Below are 24,399 nucleotides of genomic sequence, written 5' to 3'. Positions count from 1 at the left end.
GCTCCATTTTTCCAAGATGGCGGCTGAAGCTCACTTCTCCCGAGCTAAAGTTTAATATGACTCCTTAAAGTTTAAGGAGTCATATTATTAAGGGTTTAACAAAGTTAACAGCTTTCTGGAAAAAAAAATTACGAATTGCCTTTATTTTCTGGTTTAACTGAGGGGGCGGAGAGGCGAGGTGATGACCTACCTTGGTGGCGGGGATGTACTCCCTCACACAGGGGTGTTCACGGATCTTCAACACCGTGGCTGTCTCTAGTTCCTTCTCAAGGAAGGATTCGTACGCGACAGCAGTCAGGCTGGCGGTAAACAGTGGGAAGTTAACTTTGGTCCACGATACATTTAGTTATATACTAAAGTCCAATACTGCAATGGTGTTTCCATGCGATATCTTCTCTTCAAAACAGAATTATTAATTAGTAAAGTATACTTAACCACTTATTGCATGTTACACCCGTTAAGCAAGGCAATAGCAAAAAATGTATTATTCAATAATGAGTAAATAATCCAAATTCAAACTTTAAAGTAGTTACCCATAACCAAACTCCCCTAGTTTAATTGTAATAATTAAACTATCCTAATTTCGACTTATACTGAATTTTGTAACTAGCTCATCAAGATTGTAACTTGCTTAGCTACATGAATTGTGGGGTTCAGTCCCTGAGCCCATTATGTGCCTCTGTAACCCTTTCCACTACCGTCCACAAGATGGGTATGGGGTGCATAATAAATGAACTAAACTAACTCATAAAATTATAATTAGAAGATAAGTTACCTTGCGAATGAGTTACCATTCGAGGCGTTTGTAACAGGACAAACCATTTAGCACTTGTACTCACTAAGATATATTGAGAGTGGCGTGGGCGTCTGTGTTGAAAGCTCGACGGTCGAAGTAGGCGGCCTGCTCCCACCCGGTGACGTGCACACCACCACTGCCGTCATGCCTCGTCCGGGGCACCTCCGGCGTCACCACGTCGCGGCCATGTTGCACCATCCCCCGCAGGTACCAGTCCCAGTCCACACCCTGCCCTGGCACCACACTATTACTCCCGGGCCACACCCTGCCCTGGCACTATACTTACTCCCGGGACACACCCTGCCCTGTCCGCTACACGGAAGTCGTATGACTCGAGCGTGATCATACAAATACAAATATTTATTCAGGTAAAGTACATACACACAAGGTGAGATACAAAAGTTGATGGATTTATAGATAAGAGCTAGTACATACAATGCCTAAAGGCACTATTACGCAAAGCGTTTCGGGCAGGAAAAACACAGACTAAAACTTAATACTAATTGAGATTAAAGTATAAATTGTGAGAAAAAAAATTAAAAAAATTAAAAAAAGGGGGGGGGGGGAAACCATGGCAGAAAAAAAAACAAAAATACAATTTGGTCAACAAACAGCATTGTTTAAAATCTTAGACATGGGTTGACATTTTGAGGGTGAGGAAGGTTACATTAAGTTAATTAGGTAGTACTTAGTTTTTATCTTAAACTGGTTGGGAGAGGTACAGTCTTTAACATAATTGGGAAGGTCATTCCACATTCGAGGTCCCTTGATTTGTAAAGCATTTCTAGTTTGGCTAAGTCGTACTCTTGGAATATCAAATAGGTATTTCTGGTGTGGTGCTCATGGGATGTTACAACCTTCTAGGAAGCTTTTAAGGTCAGGATTGACATTACAGTTCAGCGTTTTATATATATAAAATATACATGAGAGGATGTGCAGTGACTTAATATCTAACATATTCAGAGATTTGAGTAGGGGTACCGAATGATGTCTGGGGCCAGAGTTAGATATTGTCCTAATAGCAGCTTTGTGTTGAGTAATTAGAGGACGTAAACGATTTTGGGTAGTAGAACCCCAAGCACAAATACCATAGTTGAGATAAGGATAGATGATAGAGTAATAGAGTGTCACCAGGGCAGGGCGAGGTACATAATATCTAATCTTAGAAAGAATGCCAACAGTTTTTGACACTTTTTGATATATTTAGAATGTGTCCCTGGAAATTCAGCTTGCTGTCAATGAGAACGCCAAGGAATTTGCCATCTACTTTGTTACAAATTTGGGTATTGTTAATCCTGAGATTTATTTGATTTGAGGATTTATTGCCAAACAAAATATAGAAAGTTTTTTCAATATTAAGGGTGAGTTTGTTGGCAGTTAGCCAGTGATGGACTTTACTTAGCTCAGTATTCACTGAGGAATAAACCAATCTTATTTGCTGATGACAACCTTCATTTTCTCCAGTCCTGACCCTCTTGCTCTAAATCTCACAGTAAATACTGAGCCAAAGATGGACTTTCTTTAGTTAACTGCTAACAAACTCACCCTAAACATGACAAAACTTTCTATATTTTGTTTGGTAATAAATCCTCAAATTAAATTAATCCAAGAATAAACAATATCCAAAAATAGTAACAAAGTTGATGGTAAATTCCTTGGTATCTTCATCGATAACAAGCTGAATTTCCAGACACATTCTAAATAGCAAAATAAACAGTTTCTAAAACTGTTGGCATTCTTTCTAAGATCAGATATTATGTACCTCGCCCTGCCCTGGTGACGCTCTATTACTCTCTCATCTATCCTTATCTCAACTATGGTATTTGTGCTTGGGGTTCTACTACCCGAAATCATTTACGTCCTCTAATTACTCAACACAAAGCTTTTATTAGAACAATATTTAACTCTGGCACCAGACATCAGTCGGTACCCTTACTCAAATCTCTAAATATGTTAAATATTAAGTCACTGCACATCCTCTCATGTGCACTATATATTTAAAACTCTGAACTGTAATGTCAATCATTACCTTAAAAGCTTCTTAGAAGGTTATAACAGAACCCATGGGCACTACACCACAAACAAATACCCATTTGATATCCCAAGAGTACGACTTAAACTAGAAATGCTCTACAAATCAAAGGACCGATAATGTGGAATGACCTTCCCAATCATGTCAAAGACTGTACCTCTCTCGACCAGTTTAAGATAAAAACTAAGTACTACCTAATAAACGGCAGGTAACCTACCTTACCCCTAAATGTCAACCCATGTCTTGCTATTGTCATCAATGCTGTTTATTGACCAACTTGTATAATTGCTATTCTCTGCATTGTTCCCCCCATTTTTTTAATTTTTATTTTTTTAATACAATTTAGACTAAGCTCAATTACTATTAAGTTTTAGTTTAAGTGGTTCATCCCCCCCCCCCCCACCCCACATCTTGCCCTAAACGCTATGCGTACTAGTGGCTTTAGGTATTGTACGTATTGTCTCTATCTTTAAATCCAACATTATGTTTGTAACTCATCTTCAATGTATGTACTTTTACCTGAATAAAAAATCTAAAATCTAAATCTAATCTATTTATAGATAGAGCTAGTACATAATACCTAAAGCCACTAATACGCATAGCGTTTCGGGCAAAATTTATTCACCAAGAGATTAGAGGTGATTTAGTACTGGCATTTAAAACGATCAAAGTTATTGTCAAAACTTAATACAGATAAGGTTTAAAAAGTGTTATGCTGACAGTTGCACCCCGCGGCACTTGCCTCCAAACTAACAAGTATAATGGCTACATTATTGTAGTTGTATTAAACATTTATTATTTTAGATCATTTGATCAGTTCCACAATACAAGTGATAAATTATAAGATTCTTAATCTTATTTTGTCGGGGACAGGCAGCCTGTGTATGTATGATAGGCTTGTATCGACTCCCCCCCCCCCTCCAAGGTGGAACTACTGATCCTCCCCAGGATGCAACCCCACAACAGCTGTCCAAATACGCCGACGGATCAGTCAATTCTAGTATATGGAGGGCGGGAAATGTACACTCACTAGCATGCATAGCGTTTCAGGCAGGTCCTTAATCCTAATTTTCACCAGAATACGACCCGCCAAATCGTTTAACAACCAGATACGCATTCACTGCTGGGTGAACAGAGGCTTCAGTTAAGGATTGGGCCCAGTCAATCCTCCCCGGACCGGATATGAACCCACGCAAATTGAGCCATTTAGAGACAAATCTAAGCTCACGCTGTATGATACGGCAAAACATCTTATTACCTAGGATAAAATACCTGAAATCCTTGCACTGTATCCATATTACGCTTCAAGTAGATAAACGACATACGAGGTTAAGAAACACGTAGTGTATTGTGAAGTCTAATAATAACATTAGTCATAGAGGAGCTGCTATCTCCATTGCTCAAACAATTGTGTATTATCGATAAGACCTACCATGTATGTATAATGACACTTAATATATAGTCTTTGAAAAAGAACATTCTCTGTAACTAGCTGACATGTAACTAAGGTGTGAAGGATAGATGAAATTGTTTATGTAATAATCTACGTTGAGGTCTGATAAAGACCTTTTGTGCCCTCTGTAATGATTTTTTGCGCTACCGCTCACTGGATGGGTATGGGGTGCACAATAAACTAGCCGCCTCCGGCGGTAACAATCAAATCAAAACACTTGCTAAGCGCCGGGCAAATGCTTTACTACTGCGCCACAGGGACTTTAATAATAAACAATAGGTTTGGCAGCTGGATTAAAAATCATTTTTGCAATTTTTTTATGAGAACGGGCTAATAAGCAAGGCCATGATTCGAAACATCGTATGTAATAAGCAAGTAATTATCAAAAGGCGCGAAAAAGGGGAGACATTCTATGTAATGAGTAAACTATTTGTAAACCAGAATGTCTTACGTGACTGGTCTTAGGCCAGAGTGGGAGGACCTGGAGAGCCCAGCGCCGGTTGACCATCCAGCCATAAGCTGGCAGGATCTCCTCACGGTAGAGGCGGCTTGTGTCTATGGCCGTCGGCGCGAAGCTGTTGTAGTTGAAGGCATTCACGCAGAAAATGGTACCGTCTGTATCCAGCAGTGGTGCAGTCTGGTGGAAGTAACTGAAACCAAGAGTTGTAGTTTAGTAATGTATTGATTGTTGCCGCTGAAGGCGGCTAGTTTATTGTGCACCCCATACTCATCCTGTGAGCGGTAGCGCAAAAGCATTACAGAGGGCACAAAAGGTCTTTATCAGACCTCATCTTAGATTATTACATAAACAATGTAAGTGTACCCCATACCTAACCTGGGAGTGGTAATACATATGGTTACACACGCATTTATTGGGCTCAAGAACTGAACCCCCAAAATTCCTTTTGCTAAATTAGGAATAGCACCGATGAGCTACTTAATATAAGTAAATCAACGGTATCTTCACAATGTATTAAATAAATCACCGTAAGCTTAAACAGCCCTAACGCAAAGTGAATTTGTTAGTTATTATTCATGTTCCCTTCCTCCCCTTGCTACTTCGGGGTTATCTCGAGATGATTTCGGGGCTTAGCGTTCCCGCGGCCCGGTCCTCGACCAGGCCTCCTTATTTGTTACCCCGAGGAAGCAGCCCGTAGCAGCTGACTAACTCTCAGGTACCTATTTACTGCTAGGTAACAGGGGCCATCAGGGTGAAAGAAACTGCCCATTTGTTTCCGCCTTCACCGGAACTCGGCTACTCAGAACAAAAAGTTCCAAGTAGCACGGGCTATGGTGAACCTGTAATTGAGTTCTGTTATTTGCGATAATCTTGTTACTGATATTTGGGTCAAAGTTTTAAATGGAGGTGGTGTTCCTCCTTTACCCGTTTCTTTTCCCTCTTCGGTTTTAGTTGCTTTAATAACATCTTGGTGGCGGATGTAGGTGCAGAATGTTCAGTAGTGTGTCCCATTCTTCAACTGCTTTTCTAATCATTGTTTCCCCCCCAAGCCAGGGGGGGGGGGGGTGACCGCGTCCTGTCCAGGCCAGGAGGGAAATAATAATATTATAATAATGATGATAAAAAAATATATATATTATATATATATACTGTATATATATATATATATTATATATATATATATATATATATATATATATATATATATATATATATATATATATATATATATATATATATATATATATATATATATATATATATATATATATATATATATATACACATATATATATATACACATATATATATATATGATATTACATATATATATATATGCACTAACTTGCTTAAACCACAAGTTTGAAGTTTACAACTTTTAGACACCCACCCACCAGGGGACTTGAATCCTGGCCATCAAGATGGCAGGTACGCACTTAAATCCACTACACCATACTCAGAGCCTTAACGAGTCTTACCTGGGACGCGGTCAGGTCAAGAAGTACCTGCTCCGCAACTAGAGGTGAAGTTAGTATTGGAGTTTAGCTCAGTTTACACACAAGGAGACTGACTAATATCAATCGCTTTCTACACATCTCCCTCCATGCTGGGTACTGAGATGGAAACTGACACCAGAAGAACTGGCTACTCCCCACAGTAATATTCACATGGCCTCAAAGCAGCCAGTCAGTAAAGGAGAGTGATTTTCAAGAAGTTCTAACCAGGCAACAGAAGAAACGGAGAAGACAGGATGTAAGGCGTAGTGTTGGCAGTGATAGTGCACATAACGGAAACGACAAGAGAATGAAGAACGACGCCGAGACTGATCAAACCAGTGTCGACGAACAGACAGAACGATATCAGGAAGGTGAGGGTCAGCGGAGGTAGAGGCTTCTCTTCCCTGCCTCATGCACACTGACCTACCACCACAAGCTGCTGTGAACAGTCAAACTTGGAAGAGAACACCGCAAGTTCGAGCCCCTGCTGAAGGAAGGTGTGAACAGACCTTACTTAATGGTAGGTTCTATGGAGGCAGTTGTGTTTCTTGCCCAGCAAGGATATGATGGAATTGTTATGGAAATACCGGAGGAGAACGAGAAGCTGACGAAGGTAATTATCTACAAATACCCTCAGATTCTAGACCCTGAATTCATCCTTGACGACCAACTATTTGTGTGTGCCAAGCATCACCTTATTAAAGGTGAAGCTAGGAATCGGGTTGTTGCTCTAATGAGAGGTGAAGTTCCCGAGAGTGTGTTCATCACCGGGGCGGGCTACAGGCATGTAGCAAAGTATGTAGAAGTATGTATGTATTTCAGGCATAATATGCCTGAAATGCTGCAGATGGGAGAAATACGGGAGATTGGTATCAACAATACACGCCGCTCTGCGTTGATAGTTTTTACGAGGACATGGTCGAGAACAGAGAAATTAGTACAGAGGGAAAATAACGGGGGCAGGGGAAGCAAGACGCATGGACCTAAGAAATTTAAATATTCCAATGATCAGCAAGTTAAGGGGTGGGAGAGAATGCTACGGAGTGCACATAAAGAATGGTTAAAAAAATGAATGAGGAATGAAAAGAAAATTACAATGTTGGAAGTGGTTAGGGAATGGAGTCAGGTGAGGAAGGAGGCGCCAGTATCTGTCCCGCAAGACTTTGCTCAGTCCATTGGTAATACTAAGAATCTTAAAGACATATGGAGAGCAGTAAACAAAGTCAGGGGTTGTAAGACCAAATCCATTGCTCACTCAGATCCAGGGAAGGTTGCTAATGAGTTAGTAGATAAATGGGCAAGTGCTGCTGGTATGGAGTCCTTACCTGCAGACACGAGAGTCACCATTGAGTCATGGGAAAATATTAGAAATGGAGTAACTTTATGTGCTTTAAGATCTGTAACATGCACCGAGATAACTCACGATGAGCTACTTGATGCCATAAAAAGTGGCAGCTCTACTGCTCCGGGGAAAGATGGAGTAACGTATGGCATTCTTAATTATTTAGCCGGTATGAAACCTAGTCCCTTACTTGATTTGTTTAACATGAGTTATAGAGGGAAAGTTACCAAAGAAATTGTTAAGAGGCTGTCATCATTCCTATCCCTAAGTCAAACGGAGGCTACAGGCCTGTCTCCTTAACATCCTGCTTTTGTAAAATGATGGACAGGATTTTGTTAAATAGGCTACTCTATGTAAGAATACTTAGCAAGAGGGTAAATATAAAAATGTTGTGGATTCCTTCTCACATTGGCATGCAGGAACATGACAAAGTTGACGCCCTTGCTAAGGCTGCAGTAAATAAAGACAGTATTGAATGGAATCTTGAGTTATCAAATAGGTCCCTTAAAAGTGTCATTAGACGAGAACTCCTAGATGGATTTGAAGAAAGTAGAACAGTGCAAACTGGAATTAGTAGGTCCATTGTTCATCACAATGAAATGTGTGAAGTAAAACATGTGTATGTGGCAAGTAACAAAGTCAGTAGACTAACAGATGTTGTCACAACTCGTATAAGACTTGGCTACAAGTATCTCTGGCAGTTCGGCTTGTATAGGGATCTAGATGAAGTAAAGTGTAAAGTGTGTGGACATAGGCAGGGACACACACTGGAACACTATATCTTGGATTGTTGTAAAATTGAGCCTTTTAGAGATAAATCTAAGCTCACTCTGTATGATATGGCAACCTATCTTATTACCATGGATAAATTACCTGAAATCCTTGCACTGTACCCACATTTTGCTTCCAGTAGATGAACGACATATGAGATTCAGAAACAAGTAGTGTATTGTGAGGACTAATAATAAACAGAAGCTCCCCTATGACTGTAATATCCCCATTGGCCAAACTATTATGTATTAACGACAAAACCTACCATTAATGTATGATGACTTACTGTAAATATGTAGCTCTTGTAATAGCACTTTCTATGTAACTAGCTGACATTGTATCTATAAGGTGTGAAGGATTGAAGAAATTGTTTATGTAATAATCTAAGATGAGGTCTGATAAAGACCTTTTGTGCCCTCTGTAATGCTTTTGCGCTACCGCTCACAGGATGAGTATGGGGTGCACAATAAACTAGCCGCCTTCGGCGGCAACAATCAATCAAGGCTACTCTACCTTGTAGGTGATAACATGTCCAATAATCTCTTTGGTTTTATCAAAGGCAAAAGTACTGCGGACTGTCTCCTAAAGTGTTTGTCTAATGTGGATGACAATTGTAGAGTTTTTGTTGATCTGCAAGGAGCATTTAATAAAGCCAATGGGGAAGTAATCTTATACGAATTAGCCAATCTGGGAATAACAGAGATTGCTACACTGGATAAGGGATTATCTACAAGGGAGAAAAGGTCAGGTGTATTACCAGGGATACATGTCTGAGGAACGGAGGTTTCAGTTAGGTACCCCCCAAAGGTGAGTTTTAAGTCTCACCTTATTCAATGTATTAATGAACAGATTAGCATCAGAGATGTATCCTCCAGGGGTCACGACGATCATATATGCTGATGACATTCTTATACAAGGCACTTCTGGGAGCAAAATACAAACTGCTCTTAACATACTTCGTACAACCTGTCACAAGTTAGGCTTAGTTATAAATGCAGACAAAACCAAATATGAGTATAGGAAACGAAGAAATATAACACTAAATGGTGTGGAACTGAGCCGTGTACAGAAGTACACGAGTATCTGGGCATGTATGTTGGATACACATGTGAGAGTAAAAATGCTGAAATAAATCATATCAGCACCTTATGTAAAGCCCGTCTGCATCCTCTAAAAGCACTGGCTTTTTCTGGTAAAGGTGTTGGGGTACCTATCTTGCGGATGTTATACATAAGCACTGTTCGCTCCCTGATAGACTACGCAGCACCCGTTTTGTCTTACACAGGCCAAGGCAGAATTAAAAAAATAGAGCCGATACAGAACGAGGCGATGAGGATTATTCTTGGATGTCAAAGAAAGACAATGATTGAAATAATGAGAATGGAATTAAATTTACAATGTGTGTATGATAGAGTCCATAACATTAACACTAGAGTATCTATTCGTTTCATGCGGAGAAAAGGAGGGGATAAGCTGTTTGAGAGCGTTCAGACCTGCTTGAGTGACGTACACACTTCCAGGAAACTGAGGGAGACACGCTACACGAGGGGATTAGCTCATGACCTCAGGGAATACAATGTACTTGACTGCTGTAAACACACTCACCAGTGTAATATGTCTGCTCCCTGGAAAGTACAGAAAATAGACGTCGAAATTGTACCCCTCAAGGTGAAAAAGATTCATCATGAACCGGGACAGTTACGGTGTTTGTATGGAAGCATGATATCTCGGTTACCAAGAGGCAACAGTTTACATGTATATTGCGACGGGTCGGTGGCGGAGGATGGCAGGGCCGGGCAGGGTGTGGTGTCCTAATAAGGGAATGTACCGAGTTTGGGACTGTGGAGAGGAAAATTGAACTCCCACTTAGTAATTATATATCATCCACACAAGCTGCACTGCAGGCTATTCTGGCTTGTTTGGAGGAAGTACGTCATGATGACAAAAATGTATTTGTCGATAGCCGAGGAGCACTTTATTCCTTAAACAGTCGAAACCCAGTTTTCATGTCCATAGCTGAGGATTGTAAGAAAAGAATAACTGAGATACAGCTGAAAGGTCATAGTGTGAAATTCATGTGCATTCCATCTCGTGTTGGAATAGTGCTCAACGAGGTGGCGGATGACTTGGCCAAACGTGCCACATCAAAACCACAAGTTGACATCGAATGTGAATTCACAATGAGACAAATAAGAAGCAAAATTATAAATATTCAGGCACAGGCAGGAGTGGAGAGGAGAGATAATGTATGAGAGAAGTCAAACCATGCAATACTACATGTATATGAGTCAAAACACCCATTTCACTTATGGTAAAAGGAGAAATGCTTGGAGTGACTCCGCACATGCGGCTCAGGCTTGGGTATAAATATTACTGGGAATATGGTACAGGTGTAACACTGAGATAAGGACTCTTCCTGAACAAATAGCCTGGATGTGTCACAACGGAAAGGTTGATATTCTTGAGAGATAAGAATTTTGCACCAAGACTAATCTTTTGTTGAATTATCTGCATGTCTCTTGCAAATTGTCTATACAGTATACCTAGGTCATAAAAGTATTTGTGCGTACGTCTGATACCATACTACTTGTGTAAAGCAGGAAATGTACATGTTTATGTTCTCTCAGAATGTTTGATATGTTTATTGTTTGTGATGTGTGTATGTATGTATTAACACGATGTACTGAACGGGGTGAGAATAGCTTGAGCTACCTCATCCCTTTGTGTTTATTTTACCTCAATAAACTTATTTCAATTTCAGAGCCTTAAAAGAGGTGGGAATTCCGGGGTATTTAACTGTTCTCCCATATAACAGGCTTGACGAGAAATGTGAGTGATCCCTCACCGTCTCTAGTGGTCTTCGGGGAGGGGGTATCTGGCGGTTAAATACCCCAGAATTCCCACCTCCTTTAAGGCTCTGAGTATGGTGTAGTGGATTTAAGTCCATATACATCTTGATGGCTAGGGTTCAAGTCTCCTGATGGGTGTGTGTGTGTGTGTGATAGATAGATTATAATATATATATATATATATATATATATATATATATATATATATATATATATACATACATACATACATACATACATACATACATACATACATACATACATACATTACATACACACACACACAGGTTACCGTTTGGATGTCTGCCATCACATTTCCCATACAGTAGGATTAGGAACGCACAGGTAGTGTTGACATATAGTGTTGTATATATATACTTCAAGTTATATCCAAAACATAAATGCGGCTTATAGTACCCAAACGTTGAGTGCCATAGACGGAATTAACCTGAATTGACGGGTCGTTTTGGACCACAGCGAGTATACGTACTCTTTAAGCCTTGGATTGTCGGCGAGAAACATGGAAATATATTCAGTGAAGGCCTTAATCAGGGAACATATCTCGTGCCACACGCGGCCTGGAGTACAGGGGTGCGATGAAGCACAGGCCCCGGTCACTCCTGTCACACTCACGCCCCTTGAGGCAAAAACGTCAAACCTCGTTAATATGCTGTTTCCAGATTGATTCTTTCCACCTAGGTGGATTTCGCGGTTCTGGTGAGATGTGGGGGGGAGGGTTCTGGCAGGATGAGGGTTCTGGCAGGATGAGGGTTCTGGCAGGATGAGGGTTCTGGCAGGATGAGGGTTCTGGCAGGATGAGGGTTCTGGAAGAATGAGGGTTCTGGCAGGATGAGGGTTCGGGTTGGATGGGTGGGGGTTCTGGTGGGATGGGGAGAGGGAGGTTCTGTGGGCCTCATTGACCAAACACCTACACATTAACTAGATACGTATATGTTGACGAGCACGCACACCATTGACTAAATGCGCACATGGTGACGAAACACTTCATATGACACGCACACCATTGACAAGACAAGCTCAACCCCCCCCCCACCCACCCACCCACACCCACACCCACACCCACACACACACCCACACACACACCCACACACACACCCACACACACCCACACACACCCACACACACCCACACACACCCACACACACACACACACACACACACACACACACACACACACACACACACAACTAGGCGAGTACAGACGTTTTAGCCAGAGCAGTAGGGTAAAGTGCCATCATTCGTCTGAATATGCATCTTGGTCATGCTTGTTCGTTACCGCGGCCAGAAAGTTGTAGACTATAATATCGTACCTTTGTACTCACCCTAACTAGGCGAGTACAGTCACGTTAATAACAAAGCTACAACTTTCTGGGCCCGATAACCAACAAGCATGACCAAGTTACACATTCAGTCGAATGATGGCACTTTACCGTACTGCTCTGGCTGAAACTTCTACTATAGTAACTATAGCATCATAAGAAACAGTAACAATCTGCGGTATTACATACAAGACTTCGATTAGAGTTTCAAATTGCCCTTACGGCCAGCCGTTTCAAATTGCCCTTCAAACGGCCAGCTGATCGCACACGTTTACTGTAGCTGAAATGAACATCTGCAGCATGGCCACCGTGGTATGTACGAGAGGCTATATTTTTGTTTGTATAATTTGTTAAGCCAACATGTAGAATTGACATCGGAAATGCTTTACTCAACGAGGAACAAGTCACTAATTTCCTGTTACTGTCACGACCATTAATCAAAGGTCATCTGTCAGATTTAGAAAAATTGTATTGTATGCGCATGTGCGCACACATGCGCGTGTTCTCTCAAATTATTTAAATTAAGTGTTTTCTCACCTGATAAAGTCAGGAGCCAGGATCAGATCATCCTCTAGAACGATAATTTTATCAGCAGAGGGGAAAAAATCGAAAGCTTGAAAGATGGCGAATTTGATATGTTCATTTATGCGGACCTTGTCCCCAGGAGGAGCTGGGTTCTGGTGATACACCGCTGGCAGTCCTAGTAGCCTAGCCAGGTCCCGCGCCTCTTGTTGGAACCCGTCCACCGCCAGCAGGATGGGGGTGGTGCCGCCCCCCGCCTGCCTCCACAGCTGCTCCACCTGTCTGGGAAAATACATGAACATAAGAAGCTACACAAGAAGGCCTATCAGCAATTATCTTATGTTTCCGTGATCATTTGAATGTGTGATTATATATATATATATATATATATATATATATATATATATATATATATATATATATATATATATATATATATATATATATATATATTCGTTTGCCTTGTTCGGGTAGAATGTAGACACAGTAGTCGCTTCTGTATATATTTATTGACCGAGACAACAAGGTATATATCTGCCTAGCCGAGGTCCTTCTAATCCGAGTCTGTGAGGATCACTGAGGCTGCTGGGAGCATGGCTTGATGCTGCTCTGTCTAGCATGACGCCAGAGGCCTACTTGCCTGTGATTGGTTACATTTCAACTGACATAGAATTTGAGTAAAACATATATATATATTATATAATATATATATAATATATATTATATTATATATAATATATAATATATATATAATATATATTATATAATATATATAATATATATATTATATAATATATATATTATATAATATATATATTATATATTATATAATATATATATTATATATTATATAATATATATAATATATATATTATATAATATATATATAATATATATATAATATATATATATATATATATATACATACACACAATCTTAGCCTGAATCAACAAGGCTGTGATTTACACGTTAGGCTGCGAGCAGCCACGTCAAACAGCCAGGTTAACCAGACGACCAACCGGGAGGCCTGGTAGGAGACCGGGCCGCGGGGCCATTGATCCCCGGAAGCTACACAAGGTAGGTACGTTCGAAACATCCAGGGTTCCCACATCTTTTACATTACCTGGTAATTTCCTCTATACAGTCTTGTTCCTAATCCATTATTTTCCATACACAGGTGGGTGCAGAAGATGACCGACTTGTTATCAGGCTCACAGCTTTCCCTTAAGCCTAAATCAATTAATTGCCCTATACCACTAAGGTCTTTAATACATCGAATACATCAAACGTCTTTAATAAGTTCGATGTCTTCCACATCGAACCTTACCCAGTTTACATACATTGGTCAACTAATTTAGTTGACAATGCTTTAGTGCATAAAATAATACTTGGAAGGCTTATAAAATGCAGTCATGGGGATTATCCTCATGTACTACAAAGATATTTAATACTATGAAATAACTTAATATCCCATTTATCACTGATGATGTTACTGAAATTGATGTTTTAACTGCTAACAATGTTTCGGCAAGCCCACTTCTACCTTTGCAAAAAAAAATCCTTCCAGACCTGCCTTATCGATGACCAACCTTCAAAATAAATAACATTCTCTCTGTTGAAGTTTTAGTAAGAGATTAGCGACCTTTTCCGAGACGACTACAGCACTTCTCTACACCGTTGATGATTACTTTTTAAAAATTATAATTAGTGCCTCTTCCCTAGTACTGTTGGAAGTGGTTATAACAATGAGTGCAGCTTCATGTTTTGTAGTGAAGAGTCCATGTAAACAACTAGATACCTACCCTTCAAACTGAGGTATGTATCACACTCCTACACTCAAACCTATCTCTAAAATTGACACTAATCCTGTGATTCCTTATTATACTTAATTGTGCTTATATCAACACATCCTTCTGTCCTAAGGTTGATAAGAGATCAAATTAAAATTAATAATGGTATCCGAGTCTAATTCATGTGAATTCCATCGTTGACAAGTTTATCAGTCAAAAAACTAGAACAAATATTTAATATCAAATGTGTTGAATTCTTGGAGAGCGGCCGATAATACATTAACAGACGGACAGTAGAGCTTCGAACAGCAAGATATGGAGTAACACATCTGCTTAATTTCAGATACATCCACAGATTTTACAGGAGACATGGTTGGGTTAATTGCATCACGACCTAAGAAGAAAAGTTTTTTTGACAGAGTCCCACACAAAAGGTAGTTCTGGAAACAAACTTGCAAGAGAAGCGACTACTGATATGGATGACATTTTTCTAACTTACGGAAAGACGAGGGCGGTAATGTATGGAAGTAATGTAATTACTTCTCTGGTCTGATGCAATGTATCAGACCAGAGAAGTAAACTAGTGTAGTACCACAGGGCTCAGTTCCTGCATCAGTACTGTTCATTGTCTATAAAAGCGATCTATCAGAAGGAATGCAGACTTATATGAACATGTTTCTGATGATGGTGCGCGACTAGGGAAGATAAGGGACTTCGGCGATTGTCATGCCCTTCAATATGACCTGGACAAAATAAGTATGGATCAACACTTGCTAATGCAGTTTATTGAGAATAAATGCCATGTTATGGAATGTAGAATAGGAGAAAATAAGCCACACAACATGCAAATTGTGTAGAAAGACATTAAAGAATTCTGACAGATAGATCTAGGAAATGGTTCTGGTTAGTAGACTATCACCTGGGTACCACAAAGATGATTGGGCGAGGGGCATATGCTTACGCATTTTCCATCTTCAGAATCGCTTTTAAATACAGAGCGGTGAAATATTAGACATTGTTCACGACTTTACCAGAGTTGGAATATGCAGCTGTTGTATGGTGCCCATATCTCATCAAGCACAACAAACTGGAAAAGATGCAGAGACATGCAACAAAATGGCTTCCAGAATTAAAAGACAAGAGCTACGAGGAGGGGTTAGAGGTGCTAAATATGTCAAGAGCTAGAAGAGAAGAAAAAGAAGCGATATGATCACTACATACAACATAGAAAAGGGGATCGACAAAACTAAAAGAATTCTTGAAGCCTGGAACCTTAAGAACAAGAGGTCATGGGTTTAAGCTAACTAAACAAAGCTGCCGAAAGTAAATTATAAAGTTCAGTTTTGCAGTGGAAGACGGTTGGAACAAGTTAGGTGAGAAGGTGGTAGAGACCAATGCCATCAATAGTTTCAAAGCGTTATATAACAGTATTGGGAAGACGGGACACCGTCTTCCCAGTATTGTCATATAATCCAGCACGCGTAACTCATCCTGTAACTACACTTTAATAATTACACACCTGAGGACCTTATGCTGGTGTCGGGAGGTAACGATGACGACCGGGATGAGTTCCTTCATCTGCAGCTTGGGCTGTGAATAGACAAGTGCTTAGAGTATAGCGACTCGTATATTGTGACTCGCACTACGTAGAGTGACTCGCATGTTGCACGTTTCCCCTAACTTCCAGACTCGGACAACAGGGATCCCAACAACTCTCCAGAGGTTCTGTTCCACCCCCCCCCCCCCCTCCCCAGATGTTACCAACGGGTGGTGGGAGGGAGGGGGGGGGCTCCTCACCAGTGTGGAGCTCAAAAGACGGGCCTCTGCAAATAGCTGATTCACACTCGGCCGGCTTCTCGTCTTCACAAGGCGTCTTTCTCAGGAAGCCGTCTACAGCTCTTCATTCAGGGTAAATGAGCTCAGACACACTGTGTACTCCACTCTGCTCACTCCGGTCGCACCCCATACAACTGCACAAGCATAAATATGGGAAGGCAAGATACCCCTTCCTACTTACAGGCTTACTCAGACACCTCGGCCATGGCATTATGCCGAGTGTCACTGCAAGATCTCACATGTTCTGGACAATTGGCCTGATGTCCGGAATTGACAACTCCAGAATGACATCCAATGTCTCACAGCATCTGCAAAACGTGCACAAGCCTAGCGCCTCAATATGTCCCGCAGAGTACTGTAGCTAGTTGTATGTCGCTCAGTCTTTGCAGGGTCAGTGACTCGTAACTCAGCCTCTACAGGGTCAATCGATAAGTAACAGAGCAAGGAGTGCACAGAAATACAAAATTCGTAAAGTATAAGACAATTAAATGAAGAACATATGTTACGTTAGTAGCCTCTTTTCAAAATTGAATTTAAAAAGTCCAGTCACCTCAGTACTCACTAGGCTGCATCTGGCCCTTTAAAAAATTATTGCGTTAGTCTTGCAAAAGTAATGAAAGAGCATAACTCTGGATCAAAATTAATGAGGCTCACTTCACTTGGTAAATACTTAAAAATTAAAAGCAAATAATATCACTAAGCTTTGCTAGCCGTGTCAGAAATCATGCAACAATAATATTAGGCAAAATAATCGTAAAAGTCAATAAACACAATATTAAAATCCTTGTATGTTTTCTGTGAAACCATACTACAGTACCTCAAAGGGGAATGGGGCGGAAATGTTGCTTAACTGAATATATCCTTGGCGCCGGTCACCAGACTGTCCACCACGACCTTCTTGCCCCGACTCGTCGTCAGTACTGTTGTCAGCGGTCCTGTTACTGGCGGGTGTGTTCACTGCAGGCTGGACGTCATCCACACTAATCACCCCGTACTCCTGGTTCAACCTTGACGACCAGCGGACGTCTGGACACCTCCGCCTGATCACGTTCTGTTTTCGCGTTTTGGCTTTGCAACTGCCGTTTGGCATCCTCCTTCAACGGTCCGGTTGTACGACACCTGGCGCACATATCGCCTTGGGTCACAGGATTGTTGATAGATTTTTTTTACGTGTTCTGGTTGGTTCTTTTGGCGGGGTGACTGTGTTCGGGGGCCGGCTTGACCGAGTGGTGCCGGGGGTTGGTAGGTCTTGGTGGGCTCCTGGTGTGCTCTCAGTCGTGATGGCCGGCTGGTTTCTGCTCTGCCGGAGGACACTGGACAACTCCTGCGTTTTAGTTGGGGCCCTAGTTTTGGTTCTAATTACCCCGTAACTGCAGGTACGCAAGTGACTTAATGACGACCCATAGACCTCTCTGTGCCTGGCACTGGCCCAGCCTGGCTCGCCCCACCACACTACCAATAATAATTTATTCACTATAAAGTACAGTGGGTTGGTGAGATTACACAAGATTGGTATTTTTACATTCTTGCGAAGCCATTAACACGCATAGCGTTTCAAACATTCGTAGATGGATACCATGGTTCTTCCCAGAGGACTACCACCTCACTGGAACTGTCTGCTCACTTGGGCTACTGCACACTGTCCAGTTCAAAACTGCAAATGTTCCTGACGAAACAAATCGCAGCTTCTCATTGTTCATATAAATATCTCCCAAGTGAAGTAGGCTATCACTGCTCTACTGTCTCGTTGCCTTTCACTGGGTTATCACTGTCAAGGCTGCCGCTGCATGCAACTTCATTGCACTTCTTACCTCAGCGATACCAGACTTCCTAGTTTGGGACTGCCCTCAAAAAAAGTGGTACACTCAACATTACTGAAGTGTGACCCCCTCACTTAGGTCCTCTGCACGATGTAGTCTGCTCAGCTGGTGTCTAATGTTACTACGTTTTTCTCATTAGTAAAACGTCGAAATAACCTCCCTGAGGTTACCCAAGCTGCTCCTTATGATGGTAAAAGATCCGCAGAAATCCAAGTATCGGCTTCTCTCACAAATCGCCATTTCTAATAAAATCACCGAGCTGAGCATGAGCGTCAGCCTTCCACCATGTTTCTGAGTACACTGTCACCAGCCCCTCCCCCCCCCCCCCCCAAGGCCCCAACAAGTAGGGTTGCCAATTCAATTTTCAGTTTTGCATTTATAAAGATCATGAAAAGCATCTCTAAAGATCTGAATTTTGCATATTTGCATCTAAAAATAAGCTAAATATATGTTACTTATTACTTATCAAGCACAGTTATGAAATATAACACAAATTTAATGAAATAATAAAGACTAATAATGATTCTTGCCTTGATATTACGACATTAAGCAAAACAAAAAACCATCGTCTTCAACTTCACCTTCAGCACTAGACGGGTCTGGATGAGAAGAAACTTCAAGATCTTTTGTATCTTCAAGATTGTTCCCATGTCCAACACCTCGGATGGAAGTTCGTAAGACTTTCAACAATTTTCTAATTTGGATAAACTGAATTTGAGCATCAAAAAGACATTTAGCAGTTATAATTTCATTTTATTTCTCAGTTTGGATTTTGTACGTAATTCATCAAGCTGAATACTCTAAAGCTCGAGTATTTCAGCATTTGAATGCGGTAATATTAATGTGGAGATTAACACATTTTAAAACCAAATAGATTTGAACCGGCGGCATCTTTCAGTTGACTTTTCCAGAAGGTGTCTGTATCTGTTTTATTATTCCAATCAACTAGTGAGCATAAAACATACATTGAATTCTCCTCGTGGCTCCTACTGATTTTTCTCGCAATCTGTACAAGTGGATGAATGGAAATAAATAAATAGCCTAACATAACATAATCCTACTCTTCCGTTTATCTCTCGTTTTCTCTTACGACCCTTTTCTTATTCCTATTATTACATCCTTTATTACACCTTAACTTCCGTACCTTTTGCTTTGCTCTTCTCTTTAAGATTTCAATCTCCTCGCACCTCTCTTGCCTATTTATTGCCCTTACCTTCTTTATTTCATACTGAACTCAGTTACGGGCTCACTATAGCCCGTGTTACGTGAACATTTCGTTCTGAGTAGCTAAATCTAAAACAACAATCTTAATTTCATCACAACCGACTTTATTGTAAAACGTCCTCAACTTCACCTTCAGCACTAGACGGGTCTGGATGAGAAGAAACTTCAAGATCTTTTGTATCTTCAAGATTGTTCCCATGTCCAACACCTCGGATGGAAGTTCGTAAGATTTGCAACAATTTTCTAATTTGGATAAACTGAATGGAGAAAGGAGGACTCGTAGCCTGGTGGATAGTGCGCAGGATTCGTAATTCTGTGGCGCGGGTTCGATTCCCGCACGAGGCAGAAACAAATGGGCAAAGTTTCTTTCACCCTGAATGCCCCTGTTACCTAGCAGTAAATAGGTACCTGGGAGTTAGTCAGCTGTCACGGGCTGCTTCCTGGGGGGTGGAGGCCTGGTCGAGGACCGGGCCGCGGGGACACTAAAGCCCCGAAATCATCTCAAGATAACTCTTCAATATCGATTGCATTGATAAATTGATTTTTCATTAGATTGATTTATTTTCATTTTGATTTTAATTATTTTGTGTGACATTGCGTTGGAATTGAGCAGTGTTTACCATACTGTTCATTTCGTGAGTATAGTTTTTTTTCATTTCGTTTAACTTTTTCTTATATTTCAGTGATGGGAACACCAGATCATTTGATGTTCCCAGTTTTATGATGGGAACATCAGATCATTTGGGAATGCATCGGACGAGGGAGTGGGGAATGGGGTGGACGAGGGAGCGGGGGAGTTGGGGATGGTGGGGACGAGGGGACAGAGGAATGGAGAATGGTGGCGGAGGACAAGGGGACAGGAGTGGGGGGGAATGTTGGGGAGAACAAGGGGACGGTGGAATGGGGAATGGTTAGGACGAGGGGACGGTGGAGTGGAGGATGGTGGGGAGACGAGGGGAAGGAGGAATGGCGCGGAAGGACTGGGAGACGAGGGGAAGGAGGAATGGCGCGGAAGGACTGGGAGACGGGGTAAGGTTGCTGTGGCTCAGCAACGCGTGGCCGGGTACAGCTAGAACTGTATATACATATAAACGTACGACGGTACGCTCGGACAATTGCAAATATATGTTCCGTTACAAATTTGGTAAAATCATCTAAAAATATTCATAATTCTATCAAATCCAACTAGATTTACAAATAATATATCTAGATGATATAAAATGCAATTCATATAATATAAATTATCTAGATGTAGATGTTAAATATACAAATTAGCAGTACTGCCAATGAGAAGCCAGTCCGACTACACTCACTGATGAGGTAACCTTTAGCTACCTGTTGATAGGCTTTCAAGTAAGTGCAATCATCTTTCCTCATCTCATCCTGGTCACTCAGCGTCTATCATCGCCATCTTGAGATGTCACTAGGCTTTTCCACTCGAGAGTAAATACTTTAATTTCTCAAACCTGCTGCAACTCTCAGCCTTCCAGTAGCAAATATAAGTGTTCTCTGGAATATATAGTATGTACAACGGGTGGAAAACTGACTAAGCCAGGAAAAGCTCACACAGTGTATAGTGACACAGTCGGCTCACAGTGTATAGTGACACAGTCGGCTCACAGTGTATAGTGACACAGTCGGCTCACAGTGCATAGTGACACAGTCGGCTCACACAGTGAATAGTGACACACAGTCGGCTCCCAGTGTATAGTGACTGATAATATAGTAACAAAGTATATAGTGACTCAGACCAGGCTGCGTGGACGTACCGCTAGATCAGGAGAGAGGGAGGTCGGGTGGAGACAGCTGCACCAGGCTCCGTACCCCTCGTACGTGTCGCAGAAGGCAGCTCGCTCCTGCAGGTGCGGCAGGCGGGACCAGGGGCACCCTCCACCTGCGGTACACACACCGTACACCCAATATACCTTGTTCAACAAAATTTATTGTTATTGAGGTAATAAATAGTGTGGAGTAGAGCAATCAGCAAGTGGGCAAGATAAGAAGCCTATTGGCCGCCGTAACTTAGCGCTCCAGTATAGACCCACCAAGATGTAGTGGAGTTACCATATATCCAACAACAATATGCAACCTCTCATAGTTGATATAGTAATATATTTATTAATTTGTAAATTGAACTGCATTCGTCTACACTTATTTAATTCATTTACTTAATTTATTACTACATCTGTAAAGGCAAACAATTTATATAGTTTATTTGTAATGGCCTTGCTGTGTAATGAGAGAGAAGCTACAGGTTTAACGCTGGGGCTCGCACTAACAATACATCGTAGCTAAATCTTGGTTTACAATGTGTATATATATATTCAATACGCAATTGGCTAATGCGCTTACCTCTGTCGCGAAACAAATTAACAAATATTAGGCACAAAAAAATGGCTAATTTATGTGCATGTTAAAAAAATTGTTTTCTGTGCACATGTAGTGTGTGTAGGCAAGCGTTACTTGTCCCCCCCCCTGGCCTGGGGGTCAAGCGTGACTTGTCCCCCCCCCCTGGCCTGGGGGTCAAGCGTGACTTGTCCCCCCCCCCTGGCCTGGGGGTCAAGCGTGACTTGTCCCCCCCCCCCCTGGCCTGGGGGTCAAGCGTGACTTGTCCCCCCCCCTGGCCTGGGGGTCAAGCGTTACTTGTCCCCCCCCTGGCCTGGGGGTCAAGCGTGACTTGTCCCCCCCCCTGGCCTGGGGGTCAAGCGTGACTTGCCCCCCCCCTGGCCTGGGGGTCAAGCGTGACTTTCCCCCCCCCCCCTGGCCTGGGGGTCAAGCGTGACTTGCCCCCCCCCCTGGCCTGGGGGTCAAGCGTGACTTGCCCCCCCCCCTGGCCTGGGGGTCAAGCGTGACTTGCCCCCCCCCCTGGCCTGGGGGTCAAGCGTGACTTGTCCCCCCCCCTGGCCTGGGGGTCAAGCGTGACTTGTCCCCCCCCCTGGCCTGGGGGTCAAGCGTGACTTGTCCCCCCCCCCTGGCCTGGGGGTCAAGCGTGACTTGTCCCCCCCCTGGCCTGGGGGTCAAGCGTGACTTGTCCCCCCCCCCTGGCCTGGGGGTCAAGCGTGACTTGTCCCCCCCCTGGCCTGGGGGTCAAGCGTGACTTGTCCCCCCCCCCTGGCCTGGGGGTCAAGCGTGACTTGTCCCCCCCCTGGCCTGGGGGTCAAGCGTTGACCTACCCCACCCCTGGCCTGGGGGTCAAGCGTTGATCTAACCCCCCCTGGCCTGGGGATCAAGCGTTGACCTACCACCCCCCCCTGGCCTGGGGGTCAAGCGTTGACCTACCCCCCCCTGGCCTGGGGGTCAAGCGTTGACCTGCCCCCCCTGGACTGGAGGTCAAGCGTTGACCTTCCTGCTCCACACCTGACCTTCTCTTACCTACTCCTCACCTCCCTCTCCTTATTTAATCACCTCTCCATCAATCATCAACTTTTACGGGCTATTCATGCCCGTGCCACCTCTTGGGTGGCTTAATCTTTATCAATCTTTATCAATCAATCATCAATTTCACCAGACGGCACCGCTCCTATGCCAGGTGAGTACACTACGGGCTCACCATAGCCCGTGCTATTTGCCCCGCTCCTGTGCCGGGTAAGTTACGGGCTCACCATAGCCCGTGCTACTTGGAACTTTTTGGTCCCAGAAGCTGAATCTATAACAACAACTCTCTCCCAGCACATACTACTTGATAAGGGTCCAGGACGGTTCGAAATATCATCGTTTCTTCATTTTCTAGTGTGTGATTTGGTCATTTCCTTAATAAATGTGGTTTTATCTGCACTATTCTTTAGGCTGACTGGAGCAACTTTTTCATGTCAAAGTAGCTTGTTACTTTTAACACATATCTATGTTGTCTCGCTCTTTTTATCTTTCCTCTGCTATGCCAAGAACCACAGACGTCTTATGGAACATAACCGTGGACAACTAAAGCTTGACCACATAACATGTACTAAACACATACTACAGTCCCGTGGTCCGTTGTAGCGTGCGCTCCCTAATTCCCTGTCATCAGTCAAGCCTCGCCCGCTGGATGTTGGCTCCTCAGGAATTTACATGACCCACTTGAACAGCAAGAGATGTCGTCCTTAACTCGACATTAATGGGCCGCAAAGTCTTCTCCAACCCCACCATCCATATATAGCTTAACTCTTGCATCTCTGAACCCATCCAAGCAATATATTGTGCATTATTGAAAACAGTAATCAGCAGGTTTGTAGGTAATAGTAGTAGGTAATCCAGTAGTATTGTAAGTTAAATTTCAGTAATTTGTTGATCGTTTACGTTCTTCATATATCATTCAGCCCATACACAGGGTGAACATGCTTACAAAGCGTACAGATGTACTTAGAAATATACGTATGAATAACCTAACCTATTTAACATGATGCCAACAGTACCTTGTTGCCTCAAAATATAGAACTGTTGTGTTAGATTTTAAATACAGACATGTAGCATATACATGTCCCGTGTCACGGACCAAATGGCAGAATATGAAGGGGATAAATATTATATATAAAGGGCAAAGCGTGGGAAGAGGAAATATGAAGGGGGCAGGTGGCGAGATGGAAGCAGCAGTCATAAATGTGTCAAAAACACACAAACGGCCAGAAGCAAGAATTAAAGCGTGGAAGAAGGGAAGAAGAGTACAACGAATTAACAGCAAGGAAATACATC

At 42.2% G+C, this 24,399-nt stretch overlaps 1 protein-coding gene across 1 annotated transcript in view; it reads right to left on the bottom strand.

Annotated features, from left to right (window-relative positions):
* The window catches only part of LOC123762234 (protein O-linked-mannose beta-1,2-N-acetylglucosaminyltransferase 1), a 67,637-nt gene that overhangs the window by 28,787 nt on the left and 14,451 nt on the right, over nucleotides 1-24,399 (bottom strand). The window contains exons 7-12 of the mRNA XM_069327121.1: nucleotides 21,501-21,625; nucleotides 16,371-16,441; nucleotides 13,077-13,343; nucleotides 4,733-4,931; nucleotides 840-1,024; nucleotides 191-299 (exon numbers count right to left, since the gene is read on the bottom strand). Coding sequence (XP_069183222.1) covers nucleotides 191-299; nucleotides 840-1,024; nucleotides 4,733-4,931; nucleotides 13,077-13,343; nucleotides 16,371-16,441; nucleotides 21,501-21,625 — 956 coding nt within the window. The remainder of the gene's footprint in view (nucleotides 1-190; nucleotides 300-839; nucleotides 1,025-4,732; nucleotides 4,932-13,076; nucleotides 13,344-16,370; nucleotides 16,442-21,500; nucleotides 21,626-24,399) is intronic.

The sequence above is a fragment of the Procambarus clarkii genome, chromosome 2 (genome assembly GCF_040958095.1).
Source record: "Procambarus clarkii isolate CNS0578487 chromosome 2, FALCON_Pclarkii_2.0, whole genome shotgun sequence".
Taxonomy (NCBI): Eukaryota; Metazoa; Arthropoda; class Malacostraca; order Decapoda; family Cambaridae; genus Procambarus; species Procambarus clarkii.
The sequence above is the reverse complement of the archived record's forward strand: the minus strand, read 5'-3'. Positions and strand labels throughout refer to the sequence as shown.